Below are 24,043 nucleotides of genomic sequence, written 5' to 3' on the forward strand. Positions count from 1 at the left end.
ATTTGCCGCACATTGAAAAGCAGCTCTACGTACCAAACACTTGCGTGCTACCAGTCAGGAAATCTCTGCTCTGCTGTTCTCCCACCTCCAGCGGCACAAGAAGTTGTGTTCGTCAGTGAAATGGTCCGTGCAGAAATGGTGGTTATTTAGGCAGAACAACTATTCTGCAAAACGCAACACCAAGGTGTGTTTGTCAATAATCTCCCCATTGCAGGGCGGGTGGGAGTGGGGGCTGTGGGGTGGCCACCATTGGCCACCACATGCCTCCACCATTAAAGATAAGTTTTGATAAACTGATACTTGTGATATGAAAAAATGTTGGAAGGGTTTGACCGTGAGAACTTGATCACGTTATCATTCGTACTGTCAGGAAGCAGAGCTGCGATTGGTGAGGAACCTCCCTGAGATTGTCACCCTCCAGAAAGGGCTCCTCAAGCAGTTTCTCAACATCACCGAAGATTCGTGCGGCACCATCGCACAGTTCCTCAGCAGCCAGACAGGTACTGAAACAGTAGCTCCAGTTGCACAGGTGTGTCTTGTCCTTTCCAGCTGATAGATTTGCCATTTGAGAAATATTAAAATCACATTTTGACCAGGCTATAAATCATTTTTGGCTTTAACAACAACAACAACTTCATGTTGTTAAACTCTTTGAACCATTCGTCACACTTCGCTATTGTGACAGATTCTCCTTGAGAGTAAAAAAAAAAAAAGCGGGAAACAAAGCCCAATTTAGGCATCATGTTTCATCAAGCAATCATGATTCAAACAATGAAATAAAAAAATAAAACAGGAACACCAGCAGCTTTTCTCAACCTTTTGTTGAGCCAAAGCACATTTTCATGACCTTAGAAAAAATGGTTGCGGCTGACCTCCAAATGAATACACAAGTAATTACATACATTCTGCACTCTGATAAGAGAATTTAATTGGTGTGCTTGCCATTCTACATGTTTGGCATAGATCGATGACCAAAATACATTATTTGTAGTCATTAATTTTCAGACCGGTTGAGTGATACTTTGGACACACCTGATGCCGTCATGAAACTGAAATCACTGATGTCGACAACGCTTTTATTTTTGACATTTGTGTGCAGGTTCGTTAAGAACCTGGTATGCCAAACACATCGACACCTTCTTGACGACCTGGAATCAGCTCAGGTCCTCTTTGGCAACATATGGTAAGTGCGACAACACCCTCGCTGTAAATGCAACAAGTGCAACTGTGTGAGCTGACCTCCGCTGAATTGTCGTCGCTCAGATGAGATAAGTGTGCCCACCGAGTTCTGTCAACGGGACCTTGACACAGAGAGTGACCTCAAGGTGCTGCTGCCGCAGCGGCATGGCCCCGGTCTGTGCTCTACCGCCCTGGTCAGCTACCTCATCGGCCTGCACAATGACATGATCAGATGTGTGGACAATCACACTGGAGAGAAGACCAGGTGAGGGCGCTCTTTGCTCACTTTTGCATCCATGGATATTCATCCTCGCTTCCACGGAATGCTGGGCTTAACAATGTATATTCAGGTTTATATCAGATCATTAAGGTGAAATTTCACACGTTCCTTTAATTGCTTCTGCCCTTGCTTATAAGAATAGGTAAAAAAAGCAAAATATAATGACATTTAGATGTTACATGTTTTGCTTTTTGTTTTGGGCTCCCTGTGGGGATTTTCTTTATTACTACTTACACCAAATGAGTTTAAATTTGTTTTTATCCCCCAGCATTAACTTGCCTCCACTTTCACACAAATGTGGAAAAAAAAGAGAATCTCTTGACAAAGAAAATATTGTAAACAAAATTGTTAATAAATTGATATTTTAAATGTTAAACGATTCATCACAGTAAAATTAGCCGCCAAATTTGAAGTCGTTAAATATAGTGACCAATTAGCGATGCTGGTAACTTGTAAGAAGTGCACATCAGTGGGACCGTAAAAGAAAAGCTTTTTTGTTTTGACTCGTTTTCTTTTTCCGCCTCACTCAGCTACGAGGTTAGCCCTGTAGATTTGACAGACCTGCACGTGATCCACTACGAGCCAGAGAGGGATCTGATGCCGCTGGTCCTCGCCAACACCCAGTACAGTGTCGAAAGGGGCCAGGAGACCATTCGCGAGTACGATTTGCACCGGATCCAGAAACAGATTTTTCACCGCATCCTTCTGGGCAGACCAATCATCCACCTCAAAGTGAGAACACAACCTCTTTTTTTAAATTTTTTTTATTTTTTTATTTTTATTTTTTTGTCCACACAGAGACGAGCGATGCATATTGTGAAAACGGTCAACTACAGTATTAGCGCTACAGATCATTTTTGGTTACATTTAGTTATTGATGTTGTCAGTGCCTGAATGCCTGAATCGGTGCCCTAACAGTCAATTAAAGCATTTCTCTGCCTGTACTTTTAACACAAAACCAGTGTTATTAAATTAAACCGCCTTTAAGACATTATCAAAAAACAACCAATTTTTGGGAACAAATGCCAGGTGGCGGTGCTGTAACCAGCACGGAATTCCCCTTTTTCGCGACAGCGGCATTGAGCAAGAATAAGAGAATATGCTTGTCCCTAGTTCCGGCTGATGTAATCCCCAGACATATAAAGGGATCGTCGCCAGGTCTCATCCCCTTAAACCTTTCTCACACGGTTCAATACACTTACGTCGGTCGCTGGTAGCCTGTGATCTTGTTGATAGGGGCTGCGGGTGTTCCTCGCCACCCTTGGCTGCGACGGTACAGTGCATTTTCTGCTTTGTGAGTTGTATGGATAGACTGGAGCTCTCCTGCCATCATTACGGGATTTCTCCACCTCCGTCACCTCTTTACTGTGGACAGCTTCAAGTCGGGGTTCGTATGATTTCAGTCAACATCTTTAACGAAAGTTGTTTTGACTTGCTTTGTTTACGACTTGCTAGTGATGATACGGTTGATTGTATCCCCTCCCAGCTTGATTTGTTATCAGCTAAGAGTGTGTTGTTTTCACGACTTACACATCTCTTACCGGGGAGCACCAGCTGCTTTGATGTTTTTGGCTAGCTAAGGTTGTGTTTGTCACAACAACTGCTAGTTTATGACGGCACATACGAACACGTACGTGACTCTACTCACTGTGTGGTCGCTCCCTCCTCCTCACGAAGCCAGTCGCCATCTATGCTTGTAGCTTCGGCACATAAGACCACGTACGTGACTCTTTCATCGTGGTATGGTCGCTCCCTCCTCCTCACGGAGTCTGCCGCCATCTTTGTGCGGAGCTCCGTTTGATTTCGTTGGTGACGAGGCGGCTCTCGGCCTCCTATCCCAGATGGAGATAGCAGCATATCGACGCGCATTGGGGGCTGCTATGGAGGACGCTGATCGCTGTAAACACTGCAGGTTCCTTCCTGCCTGAAGAAAGTCGCACTGACTTTCTGCCTCGACCGTCGCTCAGTAGCGAACAGGGCGGCAGCAACTCGTCATCCTGTGGCCACGACGTTGACTGATGAGGTGCCTTAGCAGACCGCAGTGGCCGACCAGGGGCAGTCATCGCCGGGGATGGCGATTCTGCCCCCCTTCCCTGCTGGCGGGGCCTGAGCAAAACGCAGGTCTGTTTCTCCTGCTCATGCACATAGGAGTAAGAAAAGCCGGACTTAGTCGCAGTTGGCCTCTCAAATGAGGCGTTTGGAAGCGACTATAAGAGCGATGCAGGCTCAGTGTCGCCAAACCCTGTCCACTTCGCAGGCCACGGCAGATATTAGGATTGCAGCCGATATGGACGTGCCAGATGCAACCCCCCAGTTGCAGGGCTCGACAGTGCGAGCATTTCACTCGCAAATGCGGGTAACTTTCAAGTGTTTTGACGGGGGGCCCGGGCTCGCGACACGGCACGGGATAGTGTGCGCGCGCGTCCTGGCGAGTGTCAACATGCAGCTGAAGACAGTAAGAGAAGCCCGTGCCGTACATTTCGGTATTTCCCTTGGCGATCGAGTCCTCTCAGTGCACTTGTATGTCCCGGTGTTGGTACTGCGCGCGACCCAAAAGAATAACTCCCGTGATGATCCAGTGCATGGATTCAAACTTCACACAGGTATGTCCCACAGCCAACACACCAGCTAAGCTAAGCATCTATTTTTTCCCTGTCAATGTACACAACTAGCATGACAAGCAGATAGGAGAACTGAGACGTGCCCGAAATTACGTCATCAAACTCAAAATGAACCACAGCAAAAAAAAATAAAAAAACAAAAAAAACATGAACAGCAGTGATTCCGTGGTCATCATCGTGTCTCAGATTTAAAAAAAAATAAATAAATAAATAATGAATGTGATGGCAAAAGAAAAACAAAAATTGTTGATAAAAAGGGAAGGTCACTTTTGGCAATATTTTTTGGATATATTAAGTGGTTAAAATGTGTTTGATAGATTTATTGTTCCATAAGGTGGCTTCATATTTCTTTTGGCTGAATGGTAGGTTTGTTTCATGTCTCAAATTTTTATGTTTCTGAAATACTTCACACTGTGCACATATTGTGTTTGTGTCTTTTTAAAGGTTAAATATTTATATTTCAAATTATCGGCCTTTTGTTTTCCTGATCCTTATTTTGAATAGAAAAAAAAACAATTATAACTGTAAGTAACGACTAATAAATATTTAAACTGATACATTTTTCAGTCATATCGCCCAGCCCTTTGTTGCGGCCTATTTAAATAATTGATTCAATATGTGAAAATATAGAAGACATTTTTGTTGTTTTTTAATATGTTTGAAGATACTGGAAAAAATGTGTGGTGTCTTAAGATTGTCTACAAGCAACAAATGTCACTATAAGTTTTGAATATTTAAATCAATCGTATGATTTGATAGCCACTGCTGTTGCAGGCAAACCTCGTGTTCCAATCAAATATTTTGCAAATATATCGAGTTGCGTATGCCTAAGGTCATGCTACACCTCCACAAAAAATAGTGCGACCAAATCCTGTGCTGTGCGAGCAATTAAAAATGTTACTCGCACCAGTGCTAGTAGTGGAAAAGTTAGTGTAGAGCCCTGACTTGGCCCCCCGGCGGACATAGTCGACGATGATTGCGGCCTCTGGAGCCTGTTTCCAGGATGCTGAGGACGGGGGTGATGAGGTACCTTCGGGAGGGTACTGTGTCTTCGACCCCGACTTCTCCTCCTTCGGAGCAGAGTTCAGTTGGTGAGGAAGTGGTGCGGAAGGTTATGCTCAGCGTATTCCGACGTCTTATTTTGGACACGTCGGTGTTTTCTCAGCCTTCTGCCGAGTGTGGCCTCACTCCGATGGACTACTCATCAGAGTCCTTTTGGATCCCTGAATCTCGTCTGTTTTTGACTGACCTTCAGGCCTGCTGGCTCAACCCAAGTGTTTTTCCTCGGCTCCCTGAGGATGGACGTGCTCTGACAAGAATGCGGTACCTTAATCGGATTGGAACGTATGCCTAATGTGGAGTATTCTGTAGCTTCACTGATCGTCTCTGCTGAGGAGGCCCTTAGAGAGGATGCCAGATGCCCTGAACTTCAGTGGCGCCTGACGGATGAACTGATAACCAAATCATATAACACAGCAGCAGTTGTAGCACACCTGGCCAACGCACAGGCTCATCTCCTGCTTGCTCTTTCGGCTGCATTGGCAGACGACGTTTTGTAACATGGCTTTGAGGGATTTGTCCCTCCATGCTCGTTGTATGTCTTTGCTCACCCAAGCACGCCCACAGGTTTGGCTGGCTCAGTCTCCCTTACGTGAGCCCTCACGGAAGGAACTGCGTCACCTCCCGGTGGTTCCGGGCCAAATTTTCAGCTCGGCCGCGACAGGAGCACTTGCACGTACAATGACTAGGGATGTAACAATATCCAAACATCACGATATGAAGCTCACGATACGATAATTATCACGATATCGTGGGGAGGTTGGCGATATTTCAAAAAGGTCACAATATTGTAAAAAAAAACATTGCTCATTCTAATAAAAAGCACAATATTGTGCTTGCTTTTGTACATAACATCAGTGTTATGTTCTATTATTATTATGTTAATGCGCGCACACACATTGAGTTCCTCCACATATTGACTTGCTTCACAAGTTGACTTGTTCATATTACGTTCCCTTTCACCTGACAATTAGTGTAAGGGCCAAAACATCCCGAATGAAAATTAAATTGCACCAAAAAACTAGCCACCAGAGGGTGCTAGAACTGCACAAGTGGAAATCAACCTGACTTTTTTTAACAGATATGTTGCATTTAAATATTGTGAACGTGGCAAAGACAATATTGTGGCAGTTTTAATATCACGATATTGTCATTACCGTTACATCCCTACCAATGACACGAAGCAGAAGTTTGCTAGCCTTACCAGGCTATTTGTTCCGGCAAGCCCTTGGCGCACGGCGGCTCTGCCAGCCGCCCCTTTGTCACGGACTGGGCAGAATTTTCGTCCTCCCGGAGGATCTGGGGTTCGCCGGCCTTCACAGAGGCAGGGTACGGATGCCCGTACTGTGTGTTTTGTCGGGCTTCCAAGCCAATCGCCCTATTCGTCTTTGATTGTTTTCCTCCGACATCTACGGACGGGGTTGCCGCTCCAGGCCATTGCTGTCCTGTGAGGGCGCTCCACTCTTATTTGGATGCTACTACACGCTTCCATACATCCACCCAGCTGTTTGTGTCTTACGACAGCCCAACTAAGGGGGCCGCTGTTTCCAAGCAACGCCTCTCTCAGTGGATCGGGGATGTGATTCGGCAATCGTACCGGGTCTCTGGTCGGTCCCCTTCGCCGACGGTTCGCAGTCACTCCACCGTGTCTATGTCATGGGTTGCTCTGAAAGGCGTGGCCTTGTAGGACATCTGTGTGGCTGCCTCCTGGTCATCGCCCTTCACGTTCTCAAGATTCTACAGCTTGGATGTCACCTCTCATCCACTGGACGTGGTTTGTGGTCCTGCGGAGGCCCAATTGTGGGGTACACTTAGCAGGCTCTTTGTGCCATTGCTGGTATTCGGCATTCTGTGCTGGTTACAGCACCACTACCTGGCGGTCGAGAGGGACGAAATAGAACAAAAGTTATGAACGTAACTACGGTTTTATGAGTCCCGAACGACCACCTGCATTGCTCGTCGCTCAGAGCTCGTGTTGGTTTGCGCGAGAAAGTTCTGAGAGGATGTGTCCTGGCGACGATCCCTTTTTAAGTATGGGGATTACGTCAGCCGGAACTAGGGACAAGCATATTCTGTTATTCTTGCTCAATGCCGCTGTCACGAAAAGGGGATTTGCGTGCTGTTAGAGCACCGCCACCTGGCGGCCATTTGGGACTCAGAACCGTAGTTACATTCGTAACTTTCAATTTACAAAGATGCTGCCCATTAGTGATGGGGCCCATCTCTGACGACCGGTGTTTCCCAACTTCTATTGAGAAAAGGCACGCCAACAAACAACAAAAGTCACAAAAATTCTGCACACTCAAACCTCAATTCTTCACCTGTTTAGTTGAGCACAAACCTGATAAACTCCCAGGAAGCTACCATCTCTTGTTCTGTAAATGATATTTGCCATCTTGTGGAACAGCGTTCAGTTGTTCTGTTTGTCTCTACGTATCACTAACAAAAGATGAAGAAATATCCGTTATTGTAGTAAATAAATTATTTCAGACTAAAGTGGGCAGTTGTGTCTTTGCACCGAAATGCGTTCTTTCCCTTCCCTACAGGGCATCCCGACACTTGTGAACAGGCCTGACCGCAACTATGACGTCATCCTGAAAGACGTCAAAGAGAAAGTCAAACAAGTGAGTTAGGCTGCCATCTTGAAAGCATCCCACAGATGTCGAAGTGAGGCCGAGCGTTGACAAACGTGTATGCCAACAGGAGCCTCTCACGGCCCAGACCATGCAAGCAGTGGCCGTGGAACTGCATAACTACAGCGAGGCGTGTGAGGCCCTGTCCACTTTGGAGGTGGCCCTGGGCTTCCTCGCCATGGCCGGCGGAGACACTCACATGCGGCTGTCCAGCTACCTGGAGGACGTGCTGCAGATGGGAAACCAGATATCGGACTGTGCCCTCAAGGTTGCCGCTACTTTTTATTGATTTTTGCATCTTTGCTCAATTCCCTTTTTGGACCTATTTGCACCATTAGTCATACTGTCTTTATTTTGTGTGCCACAGGTCCTGAGTTGGTGCTATTTGAAGCATTGTGTGGTCTTGTGGCAGCTGTTGAACTCCCTCAAATCAGAAACTATGCTGATGCTTAATCGGGTAATGCTTGAAACAGATTATATATTACATGTTATATATTACAAGCCCAAGTCGAATTAATATGATTTACAAATCATGCTCATCAACCTATATTTAATTGAGTACACTACAAAGACAAGATATTTCATTGTCAAACTGCTAAACTTTTTTAGCAAGGTAAAAGTACATTTAGAAAAGAAAAAAGGCTCAGCTTCGTCTTCATCACTCTCTGGCGTCCGAGCCCTCTCCAAATGTCAGGCAAGGTGACCAACGAGGCTGCTGCCTGCGGCTTTTATTCAAGTGAATGGGACCGAGCAGGGCCGGACTGGGACTCATTTTCAGCCCTGGAGTTTCAGGTGTCAGACCAGCCCACTTTAGTTCACAGCATTTTAATGTATAAAAGATGTTTTTTTTTTTTTTTTTTTTTTTTTTGCACATTAGTGTATCAATCTAAAATACCTTCACATCCCACCCAACCTCCATATTTATATTGTATTTGATTAAAAAAAAACAAAAAAACTACAATTTAACATCAAGGAATGTGAATGTATACAAAGGATATAAACACTTACACGTTATTTTTTTTCATAAACTCAACCGCCAACGACATAAAATATAACGCAGATAAAGGGACCATAAGATAAGGTACAAGATACATTTTCTTTTTTTTTTTTTTTTAGAGCCCATAATATTTAACTGCAAGTCTGAAATCAAACTTTAACTTCTTATAAGTGTTGTGAGCTAATATGGGTTTTCAATACTATTGGTTTATAAAATCGAATACAAAATGGTAGTTTCAGTCACATTTAAAAAAACAATCTTTTCTACAGGTCCGGCCCGGCCCTGCTATTTTATCTCTTCTTCCTCACTCCCATGCCCAGTCTTACCCTGGCTGGAGGCTGCATGTTTTTTTTTTTTTTTTTTTAAATTACTAATAATACTGTACATTACATTACATCTCAATGTATGTAACTTGCCGACACTCAACTCAACTTTATTTATAAAGCACTTTAAAACAAGCATTGCTGTATACAAAGTAATGGAACCATGGAACAGGAATCAGCCATTCAGTAAATATAAGTAAAACGGGCAACAAAACGAACATTTTAAGTAAGTATACAAGTAAATAAAATTACATGAATAAATTAATGACAAGAAATAGGCAAGTGAATAAGCAAATAAAATAAACATCAAATTTATAATACAAAATACAGCAGACACCACAAAGCACCGAAACGATGCGAAGTCTCATGGTGCGCCAAAAGCCAAAGAATACAGAAGGGTTTTGGAACACCATATGACAGTGGGGCAGGGCAGGACTTTGAGCGCTGAAAATTTTTGGGGTATTTTTATTATTAATTTCAATATCAAATATTATTAGGGCCCGAGCAGCGACCGCTGCGAGGTCCCTATTGTTCCTGAAGGAATTCTTATTAGGGCCCGAGCAGCGGCGGCGGCGGTGCCGCTGCGAGGCCCTATTGTTTTTGTAGGAATTCTTATTATTATTATTAGGGCCCGAGCAGCGACCGCTGCGAGGTCCCTATTGTTTTTCAAGGAATTCTTATTATTAGGGCCCGAGCAGCGACCGCTGCGAGGTCCCTATTGTTTTTCAAGGAATTCTTATTATTAGGGCCCGAGCAGCGACCGCTGCGAGGTCCCTATTGTTCCTGAAGGAATTCTTATTAGGGCCCGAGCAGCGGCGGCGGCGGTGCCGCTGCGAGGCCCTATTGTTTTTGTAGGAATTCTTCTTATTATTATTCTTATTATTATTCTTCTCCGCAAACAATCGCATTTTTGAGACACTAAACGTGACCAAAAACTCACCAAACTTTACACGCACATCAGGCCTGGCGAAAAATTTGATATTTTAAAGTCGCCATACATGATAACAGAAAAATGGTTCCTTAGCGCCCCCTACATAGGTTAAACGGATCCCTGTCCCGCTACGATTGTCCGACGGCTATGAAAATTGTGTGGCACCTGTAGCACATCCCAATGAACAAAAACCTCTTTGAAGTGTGTACCCTAAAATAGACAGAAAGTGAGGTATGAGTATTTAAATGTCCAATTTTTGCCAATTTTTGCACATTTACAGGGGTCATACTTTTGCCCGCTTCTCCTACACGGTTAACCCGATTGACTTCAAACTTGGGATGTACCATCTCAACACCTGGGACAACATCATTGTGAAAAATGAAAAGTTTTTGATATACTATATGACGGCGGCGGCGCATCAAATTTAGAGTTTAAAAATTCTTACTTCACGAAGCATTGCCGGTTGTACGTTTAATCTAGAGCTACAAAAATTGGTACACATATGTAACAGGCTATGACCTACAAAAAACTCTTTTTGAACCATATGCTAAACCTAACAGGAAGTCCACCATTTTGATTTATTTTGGAACGTGTTGCCATTTTTTTGGCCATTTCATTGGGGTCTTATTTTAACGAACTCCTCCTACAGTGTTTATCCGATCATCTTCAAACTTGGTGTGATTCATCTTAAGATGTTGAAGATGAAAAGTTATTGAAAGCTTTGTATTTCGTCGCACGCTGTTGTCATGGCATGCACTGTTTTTAAAGGAAAAAAATATATCCTTCAAGAAGCATTCCCATTTGTACGAAGCAGCTAGAGCTATGAAAATTTGTAGACATATGTAACAGCCCAAGATGTACAAAAAAGTCTCTTGGTGCCCTGTGCTAAACCCAACAGGAAGTCCCCCAGGGGCCGGGCATCACATTTTGAGCTAAAAAACTCCTCTTTAACAAAGCATACCCGGCTGTACGTTTCACATAGAGTTACCAACATTTGTAGAGGTGTATAACAGCCCTCGAGGTACAAAAAACTCTTTTTGAACCATATGCTAAACCTAACATGACGTCCGCTATTTTGATTTACTTTGGAATGTGTTGCCATTTTTTTTGGCCATTTCATAGGGGTCATATTTTAACAAACTCCTCCTACAGAGTTTATCCGATCATCTTCAAACTTGGTGTGATTCATCTTAAGATGTTGAAAATGAAAAGTTATTGAAAGTTTTTTATTTCGTAACACGCTGTTGTCGTGGCATGCACTTTTTGCAAAGGAAAAAAAATCCTTCTTAATGAAGCATTCCCAGTTGTACGAAGCAGCTAGAGCGACGAAAAATTGTAGACATATGTAACAGCCCAGGATGTACAAAAAAGTCTCTTGGTGCCATGTGCTAAACCCAACAGGAAGTCCCCCAGGGGCCGGGCATCACATTTTGAGCTAAAAAACTCCTCTTTAACGAAGCATTCCCGGTTGTACGTTTCACCTAGCGCTATGATAATTTGCAGGCATACATAAGAGCCCGTGATGTACAAAAAAAGTCTCTTGGAACCATGTGCTAAACAAAACAGGAAGTCTGCCATTTTGATTTATGATGGGATTTGTTGCCATTTTTTGTGGCCTTTTTCAGGGGTCATATTTTAACGAACCCCTCCTACAAAATTTATCCGACTGTCTTCAAACTTGGTGTGTTTCATCTTAAGATGTTTAAGATGCAAAGTAATCGAAAGGTTTTTTTTTTGTAACACGCTGTTGCCATAGCAATGCATTGTTTGTCAAGTGCTGCTTTTTTTTTTTTTATACACATGACAACTCATGAAACTTTGCAAACACATCAGACTTGTCATGAACATGAATTTCCAGAGATTTATTGTGCAATTTGCAATAAATAGCGCCCTCTAGACATTTTTATGAAGCATTTCCGATTGTATGATTATGCTAGACCTACAAAAAAGTATTATGTAGCCATTTGCCAAACCAAAGAGGAAGTCCGCTATTTTGATTTTATTTTGGGAAATATACATCATTTTTGGCCTTTTTCATTAAACTTTGCACAGAAAAGGCATGGAAAAAACTAACATTTTAAATGGTCCTTGTTCCATGTAACAGTTGTCAAGTGCTGCTTTTTTTTTTTTTTTTATACACATGAAAACTCATGAAACTTTGCAAACACATCAGACTTGTCATGAACATGAATTTTCAGAGATTTATTGTGCAATTTGCAATAAATAGCGCCCTCTAGGCATTTTTATGAAGCATTTCCGATTGTATGATTATGCTAGACCTACAAAAAAGTATTATGTAGCCATTTGCCAAACCAAAGAGGAAGTCCGCTATTCTGATTTTATTTTGGGAATTATGCATCATTTTTGGCCTTTTTCATGAAACTTTGCACACACAAGGCATGGAAAAAACATTAACATTTTAAATGGAACTTGTTCCATGTAACAGTACCCCAACGTGCCAGTACCCCAACGTGCAAATAACCCAACGTTGTGCTCAATAGCGCCCTCTATGCATTTTTATGGAGCATTTCCGATTGTATGATTCAAGCACTATATAACTAAAGATGACTTGACCAAGATTTGTGAAAACTGGGAGGCATACCTATTAGCCTAAGACCTACAAAAAGTATTCTGTAGCCGTTTGCTAAACCTAAAAGGAAGTCCGCCATTTTGAATTTATTTTGGGAATTGCGCACCATCTTTGGCCTTTTGATAAAACTTTGCACACACAAGGCTTGTCAAAAACATTTTAGATGGTCCTTGTCCTATTTGACAGTACCCCAACGTGCCAGTACCCCGACGTGCAAGTACCCCAACGTGGCCCAGGTTGCGAGGGCCCTTTATAGCTGCTCGCAGCTCTAGTTATTATTCTTCTTCTTCTTCTTTTTCTTTGTTATTATTCTTTTCCGCAAACAACCACATTTTTGAGGCACTAAACATGAACGAAAACTCACCAAACTTTACACGCAGATCGGGTCTGGCGAAAAATTTGATATTTTAAAGTCGCCATACATGATAACAGAAAAATGGCTCTGTAGCGCCACCTACATAGGTTTAACGGATCCCTGTCCCGCTACGATTGTCCTATGGCTACGAAAATTGTGTGGCACCTGTAGCACATCCAGATGAACAAAAACCTCTTTGATATGTGTACCCTAAAATAGACAGGAAGTGAGGTATGAGTATTTGAATGTCCAATTTTGGCCCATTTTTGCACATTTACAGGGGTCATACTTTTGCCCGCTTCTCCTACACGGTTAACCCGATTGACTTCAAACTTGGGCTGTACCATCTCAACACCTGGGACAACATCATGGTAAAAAATCTAAAGTTTTTGACATACTATATGACGGTGGCGGGGCATCAAATTTACAGTTTCAAAATTCTTACTTAACGAAGCATTGCCGGTGGTACGTTTAATCTAGAGCTACGAAAATTGGTACACATATGTAACAGACTATGATCTACAAAAAAGCCTGTTGGTGCCATATGCTAAACCTAACAGGAAGTCCGCCAGAGGCGAGGCATCAAATTTTGTGTTTCAAAATTCTAACTTAATGAAGCATTCCCGGCTGTACATTTCACCTAGAGTTACCAATATTTGAAGACATATGTAACAGCCCTCAAGGTACAAAAAACTCTTTTTGAACCATATGCTAAACCGAACAGGAAGTCCGCCATTTTGATTTACTTTGGAACGTGTTGCCATTTTTTGGGCCATTTCATAGGGGTCTTATTTTAACGAACTCCTCCTACAGAGTTTATCCGATCATCTCCAAACTTGGTGTGATTCATCTTAAGATGTTGAAGATGAAAAGTTATTGAAAGCTTTTTATTTTGTCGCACGCTGTTGCCGTGGCATGCACAGTTTGCAAAGGAAAAAATTCCTTCTTAATGAAGCATTCCCAGTTGTACGAAGCAGCTAGAGCTACGAAAATTTGGAGACAAATGTAACAGCCCACAATGTACAAAAAAGGCTCCTGGTGCCATGTGCTAAACCCAACAGGAAGTCCCGTAGGGGCCGGGCATCACATTTTGAGCTAAAAAACTCCTCTTTAACGAAGCATTCCCGGTTGTACGTTTCACCTAGCGCTATGATAATTTAGAGGCATACATAAGAGCCCACGATGTACAAAAAAGTCTCTTGGAACCATGTGCTAAACCAAACAGGAAGTCCGCCATTTTGATTTATGATGGGATTTGTAGCCTTTTTTTGTGGCCTTTTTTAGGGGTCATATTTTAACTCCTCCTACAAAATTCATCCGACCGTGTTCAAACTTGGTGTGTTTCATCTTAAGATGTTTAAGATGCAAATTTATCGAAAGTTTTTTATTTTGTCGCACGCTGCTGCTATAGCGATGCATTGGTTGCCAAGTAAAGTGCTGCTTTGTTTTTTTTTTATCTATACATGTGTGAAAACTCGTGAAACTTTGCACACACATCAGACTTGTCATTAACATGAATTTTTAGAGATTTCTTGTGCAATTTGCAATAAATCGCACCCTCTATACATTTTTTATGGAGCATTTCCGATTGGATGATTCAAGCGCGAAATAACTAAAGATGACTTGACTTGACCTAGATTTGTGAAAACTCAGAGGCATACCTATTATATTATTATTATTTTTTGTACCTTACAAGATTATCTCTTGTGCCACATTAAACCCCTTTGCAGGCCTGAGCCAAACCACGGTCCATACATTTGATACCACTGCTTTATTTCAATGGTCAAGTACTTCATAACCACACCTACTTATGCTTGTCCTTGCATATATAGTAGACAACAAAGAGCTCTTTCAACAAAAGACATTTCCATCTACAAAGTCATACAAGGTAAGTACTCTATAAATTCTGCAATCACTACACTTCTATTCCTAAATTATCACTTCAAATACCAACAATGGTTAATACAGCTACAAATTTCTTGTATGTTTATGAAGTATGATACTGTATTTATTTCTACTCCTTTGCTTTTCTACAGAACATGAACAAATCACCAAGCAAATTCTCTTTTGATAAAGACCCTCTAATCATCTCCATACGCAAAGATTGCCAACTTTTTTCCGTAAGTATACAATACATAAACTAAACAGGACAACTTTCTCAATCATATACAGTATGCCATACATATATGTATTAAGTTCTCATTTATTAACAGGTTTGTTAAAGGCACCTTTAGTGTGTTTTTCTGTTTGTAATGTTTCTCCACGAGCACGTCTAGCCATTGATATCATGTAGAACACATATGCTAACCTTTTAGAGACAATTGAAGCTTACTTGCACAGTAGCCACTATCTTAACCACTTAATTCACATGTCTACTTGACAACTTATTACATGTAGTGAAATGGTACTTTGTGCGTCTTATGCTTTTTTCTGAACACTGCTTTTCAACTCTTTCCTTAAAACCAATACATGCGGTACTGTTATACTGTATAAATATATATGTCCGTGTGTATATATTTGTATATTCTTTCAAATAAACTCGTTTTGACACACACAGCCATTGAGTAACATGCAACACGACCACAACGTTTTGCACCAACACGTTACACTTACATAACCATTTATGTACCTGTCGTATCCTTACTTTTATTCATCATTTCATCACACAATCCTAAAACATTGCTTTTTGACCCAGATGATTCAACTATACCATTTTTGCGTGTCTTATTACTTACTAGCTATATTATTTATTAACGGGCAAAAACTATGAATATAAGATCACCGTCAAATATTACGTCTGTAATATCCATATACAGTGCATTACATAATATGCATTTGTATTAAGACACTACCATGCTAAAAATATGCACACGACTGTTCTGTAAACTACACCTAAGACAACCAAACTTCACAGATCTAACATGATTCTTCATTCTTTTTTGTTCTACAGATGTATCAAATGCTGCCACAGAGACAGAAGAAGCCACTGAGGACATGCACGAAGACGATGATCACAATATAACAGGACAGGTTAACCCCCCTGAAGTTTTAGCCCGCAGGTCAAAGCGTCCTAGGACTAATTCATCCATGGAGGTTACATTATCCTAAGACAGACTATGTGCTAACCCAAACTCTTTGACCCCAAGGGATTCATCTGTCCCAGAAAACTTTTACACTAAAGAGTTTATCTGTCCTAGGGCGCTGTTAACCCCAGGTTAAAGTGTTATTTAATCTGTCCTGTTACAACAGCTATACATAAACAGCTGCATTCCTCTCCTGTTCCATCTCTCGCACTTCTTTCATCTCTTTTTCTCCTCTACTTATACCTATGCTTGCTCATGTGCTTTTTTCCCCTTTAGATGATGTCATTGGTTAGCCTGCTTCAAAGCTACATTTTTTCTTGAATAACTGTCACACATTTACTGTTTGCTGGACCCTACAAAACTGTCACAATACTTCACTATGTCATGAATACATATGTGTTGCACAGCGACACCACATTAAGAGTCATCAAAAAGCTTTTTATTTGATCACACACCATCTCTGTGCCATGCAATGTTTTCAAATGAACAGATGCTGGTTTTGAATATCAAACGAGCGACTTTTCATGAAACTTTGCACACACATCAGAAAGTCCACACTTTTGAATTTATTTTGGGAATTGTGCATCATTTTTGGCCTTTTACTGCACCTTTTTACACACAAGGCACGGCAAATGCATTTCTATTTTCCATGGTCCTTGTCTATTTAACAGTACCCCAACGTGCAAGTCCCCCGACTTGCATATACCCCAACGTGGCCCGGGTTGCGAGGGCCCTTTATAGCTGCTCGCAGCTCTAGTTCTTCTTCTTTTTATTTGTTATTATTCTTTTCCGCAAACAATCACATTTTTGAGACACTAAACGTGAACGAAAACTCACCAAACTTTACACACACGTCAGGCCTGGCGAAAAATTTGATATTTTAAAGTCGCCATAGGTGATAACAGAAAAATGGCTCCATAGCGCCACCTACATAGGTTAAACAGATCCCTGGCCCGCTACGATTGTCCGACGGCTATGAAAATTGTGTGGCACCTGTAGCACATCCAGATGAACAAAAACCTCTTTGATGTGTGTACCCTAAAATAGACAGGAAGTGAGGTATGAGTATTTGAATGTCCAATTTTGGCCAATTTTTGCACATTTACAGGGGTCATACTTTTGCCTGCTTCTCCTACACGGGTAATCCAATTGACTTCAAACTTGGGATGTACCATCTCAAGACCTGGGACAACACCATGGTAAAAAATCTAAAGTTTTCGACATACTATATGACGGCGGTGGGGCATCAAATTTAGAGTTTCAAAACTCTTACTAAACGTAGTATTGCCGGTTGTATGTTTAACCTAGAGCTACGAAAATTGGTACACATATGTAACAGACTATGACCTACAAAAAAGTCTGTTGGTGCCATATGCTAAACCCAACAGGAAGTCCGCCAGAGGCGGGGCATCAAATTTTGAGTTTCAAAATTCTTACTTAATGAAGCATTCCCGGCTGTACGTTTCACCTAGAGTTACCAAAATTTAAAGACATATGTAACAGCCCTCAAGGTACAAAAAACTCTTTTTGAACCATATGCTAAACCTAACAGAAAGTCCACCATTTTGATTTACTTTGGAACGTGTTCCCATTTTTTTGGCCATTTCATAGGGGTCCTATTTTAACGAACTCCTCTTACAGAGTTTATCCGATCATCTTCAAACTTGGTGTGATTCATCTTAAGATGTTGAAGATGAAAAGTTATTGAAAGCTTTTTATTTCGCTGCACGCTGTTGTCGTGGCATGCACTTGTTTGCAAAGGAAAAAAATTCTTCTTAATGAAGAATTCTCAGTTGTACGAAGCAGCTAGAGCTACGAAAATTTGTAGACATATGTAACAGCCCACGATGTACAAAAAAGTCTCTTGCTGCTTTGTGCTAAACCCAACAGGAAGTCCCGCAAGGGCCGGGCATCACTTTTTGAGCTAAAAAACTCCTCTTTAACGAAGCATTCCCGGTTGTACCTTTCACCTAGCGCAATGATAATTTGGAGGCATACATAAGAGCCCACGATGTACAAAAAAGTCTTTTAGAACCATATGCTAAGCCAAACAGGAAGTCCGGCATTTTGATTTACTTTGCTATTTGTAGCCATTTTTTGGGGGCCTTTTATAGGCCTCATATTTTCTACAAAACTTATCAGATTGTCTTCATTCTTTGGCATGTTTCATCTGAAGTATTGCCGGTTATACGTTTAATCTAGAGCTACGAAAATTGGTACACATATGTAACAGACTATGATCTACAAAAAAGCCTGTTGGTGCCATATGCTAAACCTAACAGGAAGTCCGCCAGAGGCAGGGCATCAAATTTTGCATTTCAAAATTTTTACTTAATGAAGCATTTCCGGCTGTACGTTTCACCTAGAGTGACCAAAATTTGAAGACATATGTAACAGCCCTCGAGGTACAAAAAACTCTTTTTGAACCATATGCTAAACCTAACAGGAAGTCTGCCATTTTGATTTACTTTGGAACATGTTGCCATTTTTTTGGCCATTTCATAGGGGTCTTATTTTAACGAACTCCTCCTACAGAGTTTATCCGATCATCTTCAAACTTGGTGTGATTCATCTTAAGATGTTGACGATGAAAAGTTATTGAACGCTTTTTATTTCGTCGCACGCTGTTGTCGTGGCATGCACTGTTGGCAAAGGAAAAAAAAATCCTTCTTAATGCAGCGTTCCCAGTTGGACGAAGCAGCTCGAGCTACAAAAATTTGTAGACATATGTACACATTTGTCCACATATATATATTTACATATGCATGTAAAAAAATTATGTCAGGCTAAACTAAATGGTTGATTAGGCCCCACACATTTTCACCTTACCATACCCGGCCCTCTTTGCAAAAGGTTTGAACACTCCTGGCCTAAACCTAGGTGTATACTCAAACTATGCACGCACATAAAGCCTGGAACAAAATGTGTAATTTAGAGGGTTCTTGTTTTGTTTTTTGTATTCCTTATATTTCATGTCATTATACTTGACACACTATTTTTACTACTCACTGAATCAGTTATAAGAACATTTAATTGATACAATACAATCACATCCTAGAGAATTGAAAACACATTCAATCATGAGGTTGTTAAGACACATTTACTTCTGTAGCACTTAACCACAAACAAGTTGCGACATCCCCTGATCTAACCCTCCAACCGGGCAAGGAAAAACTTTCAGGGGTCATATTTTAACGAACCCCTCCTACAAAATTTATCCGACTGTCTTCAAACTTGGTGTGTTTCATCTTAAGATGTTTAAGATGCAAAGTAATCGAAAGTTTTTTATTTTGTAACACGCTGTTGCCATAGCAATACATTGTTTGTCAAGTGCTGCTTTTTTTTTTTTATACACATGAAAACTCATGGAACTTTGCAAACACATCAGACTTGTCATGAACATGAATTTTCAGAGATTTATTGTGCAATTTGCAATAAATAGCGCCCTCTAGACCTTTTTATGAAGCATTTCCGATTGTATGATTATGCTAGACCTACAAAAAAGTATTATGTAGCCATTTGCCAAACCAAAGAGGAAGTCCGCTATTTTGATTTTATTTTGGGAATTATACATCATTTTTGGCCTTTTTCATTCAACTTTGCACAGACAAGGCATGGAAAAAACTAACATTTTAAATGGTCCTTGTTCCATGTAACAGTTGTCAAGTGCTGCTTTTTTTTTTTTTATACACATGAAAACTCATGAAACTTTGCAAACACATCAGACTTGTCATGAACATGAATTTTCAGAGATTTATTGTGCAATTTGCAATAAATAGCGCCCTCTAGACATTTTTATGAAGCATTTCCGATTGTATGATTATGCTAGACCTACAAAAAAGTATTATGTAGCCATTTGCCAAACCAAAGAGGAAGTCCGCTATTTTGATTTTATTTTGGGAATTATACATAATTTTTGGCCTTCTTCATTAAACTTTGCACAGACAAGGCATGGAAAAAACTAACATTTTAAATGGTCCTTGTTCCATGTAACAGTACCCCAACGTGCCAGTACCCTGACGTGCAAGTAACCCAACGTTGTGCTCAATAGCGCCCTCTATGCATTTTTATGGAGCATTTCCAATTGTATGATTCAAGCGATACACAACTAAAGATGACTTGACCTAGATTTGTGAAAACTGGGAGGCATACCTATTAGCTTAAGACCTACAAAAAGTATTCTGTAGCCGTATGCTAAACCTAAAAGGAAGTCCGCCATTTTGAATTTATTTTGGGAATTGCGCACCATATTTTGCGTTTTGATTAAACTTTGCACACACAAGGCTTGTCAAAAACATTTTAGATGGTCCTTGTCCTATTTGACAGTACCCCAACGTGCCAGTACCCCGACGTGCAAGTACCCCAACGTGGCACGCCTTTGCTGTAGCGATGCATTGTTTGCAAAGATTTTTTTTTTTTATATGATTCAGCTAGATGTGTGAATATTGGGAGGCATACCTATCAGCCGAATACCTCGACAAAGCATTCCATAGCAATGTGAACAAACACAAAAAGCATGGCAAAACATTTACAATTTAGACGGTTTCTTATGAAACAGTTACAGTACCCTAACGTGCCAGTACCCCGATGTGCAAATACCCCAACGTGGCACGGGTTGCGAGGGCCCTTTATAGCTGCTCGCAGCTCTAGTTCTTCTTTTTATTTTTTGTTATTATTCTTTTCCGCAAACAATCACATTTTTGAGACACTAAACGTGAACGAAAACTCACCAAACTTTACACACACGTCAGGCCTGGCGAAAAATTTGATATTTTAAAGTCGCCATAGGTGATAACAGAAAAATGGCTCCATAGCGCCACCTACATAGGTTAAACAGATCCCTGGCCCGCTACGATTGTCCGACGGCTATAAAAATTGTGTGGCACCTGTAGCACATCCAGATGAACAAAAACCTCTTTGATGTGTGTACCCTAAAATAGACAGGAAGTGAGATATGAGTATTTAAATGTCCAATTTTGGCCAATTTTTGCACATTTACAGGGGTCATACTTTTGCCTGCTTCTCCTACACGGTTAATCCAATTGACTTCAAACTTGGGATGTACCATCTCAAGACCTGGGACAACACCATGGTAAAAAATCTAAAGTTTTCGACATACTATATGACGGCGGTGGGGCATCAAATTTAGAGTTTCAAAACTCTTACTAAACGTAGTATTGCCGGTTGTATGTTTAACCTAGAGCTACGAAAATTGGTACACATATGTAACAGACTATGACCTACAAAAAAGTCTGTTGGTGCCATATGCTAAACCCAACAGGAAGTCCGCCAGAGGCGGGGCATCAAATTTTGAGTTTCAAAATTCTTACTTAATGAAGCATTCCCGGCTGTACGTTTCACCTAGAGTTACCAAAATTTAAAGACATATGTAACAGCCCTCAAGGTACAAAAAACTCTTTTTGAACCATATGCTAAACCTAACAGGAAGTCCACCATTTTGATTTATTTTGGAACGTGTTGCCATTTTTTTGGCCATTTCATTGGGGTCTTATTTTAACGAACTCCTCCTACAGTGTTTATCCGATCATCTTCAAACTTGGTGTGATTCATCTTAAGATGTTGAAGATGAAAAGTTATTGAAAGCTTTGTATTTCGTCGCACGCTGTTGTCATGGCATGCACTGTTTGCAAAGGAAAAAAAATATCCTTAAAGAAGCATTCCCATTTGTACGAAGCAGCTAGAGCTACGAAAATTTGTAGACATATGTAACAGCCCAAGATGTACAAAAAAGTCTCTTGGTGCCCTGTGCTAAACCCAACAGGAAGTCCCCCAGGGGCCGGGCATCACATTTTGAGATAAAAAACTCCTCTTTAACAAAGCATACCCGGTTGTACGTTTCACCTAGAGTTACCAAAATTTGTAGAGGTATATAACAGCCCTCGAGGTACAAAAAACTCTTTTTGAACCATATGCTAAACCTAACAGGACGTCCGCCATTTTGATTTACTTTGGAATGTGTTGCCATTTTTTTTGGCCATTTCATATGGGTCATATTTTAACAAACTCCTCCTACAGAGTTTATCCGATCATCTTCAAACTTGGTGTGACTCATCTTAAGATGTTGAGGATGAAAAGTTATTGAAAGCTCTTTATTTCGTCGCACGCTGTTGTTGTGGCATGCACTTTTTGCAAAGGAAAAAAATCCTTCTTAATGAAGCATTCCCAGTTGTACGAAGTAGCTAAAGCTACAAAAATTTGTAGACATATGTAACAGCCCACAATGTACAAAAAAGTCTCTTGGTGCCATGTGCTAAATCCAACAGGAAGTCCCCCAGGGGCCGGGCATCACATTTTGAGCTAGAAAACTCCTCTTTAACGAAGCATTCCCGGTTGTACGTTTCACCTAGCGCGATGATAATTTGCAGGCATACATAAGAGCCCACGATGTACAAAAAAGTCTCTTGGAACCATGTGCTAAACCAAACAGGAAGTCCGCCATTTTGATTTACGATGGGATTTGTTGCCATTTTTTGTGGCCTTTTTCAGGGGTCATATTTGAACGAACTCCTCGTACAAAGTTCATCCGACCGTCTTCAAACTTGGTGTGTTTCATCTTAAGATGTTTAAGATGCAAAGTTATCGAAAGTTTTTTATTTTGTCGCACGCTGCTGCTATAGCGATGCATTGTTTGCCAAGTAAAGTGCTGCTTTGTTTTTTTATCTATGCATGTGTGAAAACTCATGAAACTTTGCAAACACATCAGACTTGTCATGAACATGAATTTTTAGAGATTTATTGTGCAATTTGCAATAAATAGCGCCCTCTAGACATTTTTATGAAGTATTTCCGATTGTATGATTCTGCTAGATTTGTGAAAATTAGGACAGACCCCTATCAGCCTAATACCTACAAAAAAGTATTATGTAGCCATTTGCCAAACCAAAGAGGAAGTCCGCTATTTTGATTTTATTTTGGGAATTATACATAATTTTTGGCCTCTTTCATTAAACTTTGCACAGACAAGGCATGGAAAAAACTAACATTTTAAATGGTCCTTGTTCCATGTAACAGTACCCCAACGTGCCAGTACCCTGACGTGCAAGTAACCCAACGTTGTGCTCAATAGCGCCCTCTATGCATTTTTATGGAGCATTTCCAATTGTATGATTCAAGCGATACACAACTAAAGATGACTTGACCTAGATTTGTGAAAACTGGGAGGCATACCTATTTGCTTAAGACCTATAAAAAGTATTCTGTAGCCGTATGCTAAACCTAAAAGGAAGTCCGCCATTTTGAATTTATTTTGGGAATTGCACACCATCTTTGGCCTTTTGCACTCACAAAGCTTGTCAAAAACATTTTAGATGGTCCTTGCCGATTTGACAGTACCCCAACGTGCCAGTACCCCGACGTGCAAGTACCCCAACGTGGCCCAGGTTGCGAGGGCCCTTTATAGCTGCTCGCAGCTCTAGTTCTTATTATTATTCTTCTCCGCAAACAATCGCATTTTTGAGACGCTAAACGTGAACGAAAACTCACCAAACTTTACACGCACATCAGGCCTGGCGAAAAATTTGATATTTTAAAGTCGCCATACATGATAACAGAAAAATGGCTCCATAGCGCCACCTACATAGGTTAAACGGATCCCTGTCCCGCTACGATTGTCCTATGGCGACGAAAATTGTGTGGCACCCGTAGCACATCCAGATGAACAAAAACCTCTTTGATGTGTGTACCCTAAAATAGACAGAAAGTGAGGTATGATCATCTGACTGTCCAATTTTGGCCCAGTTTTGCACATTTACAGGGGTCATACTTTTGCCCGCTTCTCCTACACGGTTAACCCGATTAACTTCAAACTTGGGATGGACCATCTCAACACCTGGGACAACATCATTGTAAAAAATCTAAAGTTTTTGATATACTATATGACGTCGGCGACGCATCAAATTTAGAGTTTAAAAATTCTTACTTCATGAAGCATTGCCGGTTGTACGTTTAATCTAGAGCTACGAAAATTTGTAC

The 24,043-nt window shown here is 41.0% G+C and overlaps 1 protein-coding gene across 4 annotated transcripts in view; it reads left to right on the top strand.

Annotated features, from left to right (window-relative positions):
* The window catches only part of LOC144022883 (E3 ubiquitin-protein ligase rnf213-alpha-like), a 151,711-nt gene that overhangs the window by 61,347 nt on the left and 66,321 nt on the right, over positions 1 to 24,043 (top strand). For all 4 annotated transcript variants that reach the window (XR_013284430.1, XM_077528072.1, XM_077528059.1 and 1 more), the window contains exons 60-66: positions 371 to 500; positions 1,100 to 1,183; positions 1,264 to 1,444; positions 1,990 to 2,191; positions 7,686 to 7,763; positions 7,843 to 8,040; positions 8,140 to 8,229. Coding sequence is in view for 3 of the 4 variants with exons in the window: in XM_077528072.1 (XP_077384198.1) it covers positions 371 to 500; positions 1,100 to 1,183; positions 1,264 to 1,444; positions 1,990 to 2,191; positions 7,686 to 7,763; positions 7,843 to 8,040; positions 8,140 to 8,229 (963 nt within the window). In the remaining variant the exon portion in view is untranslated. The remainder of the gene's footprint in view (positions 1 to 370; positions 501 to 1,099; positions 1,184 to 1,263; positions 1,445 to 1,989; positions 2,192 to 7,685; positions 7,764 to 7,842; positions 8,041 to 8,139; positions 8,230 to 24,043) is intronic.

This window comes from Festucalex cinctus, chromosome 1 (assembly GCF_051991245.1).
Source record: "Festucalex cinctus isolate MCC-2025b chromosome 1, RoL_Fcin_1.0, whole genome shotgun sequence".
NCBI classification, from domain to species: domain Eukaryota; kingdom Metazoa; phylum Chordata; class Actinopteri; order Syngnathiformes; family Syngnathidae; genus Festucalex; species Festucalex cinctus.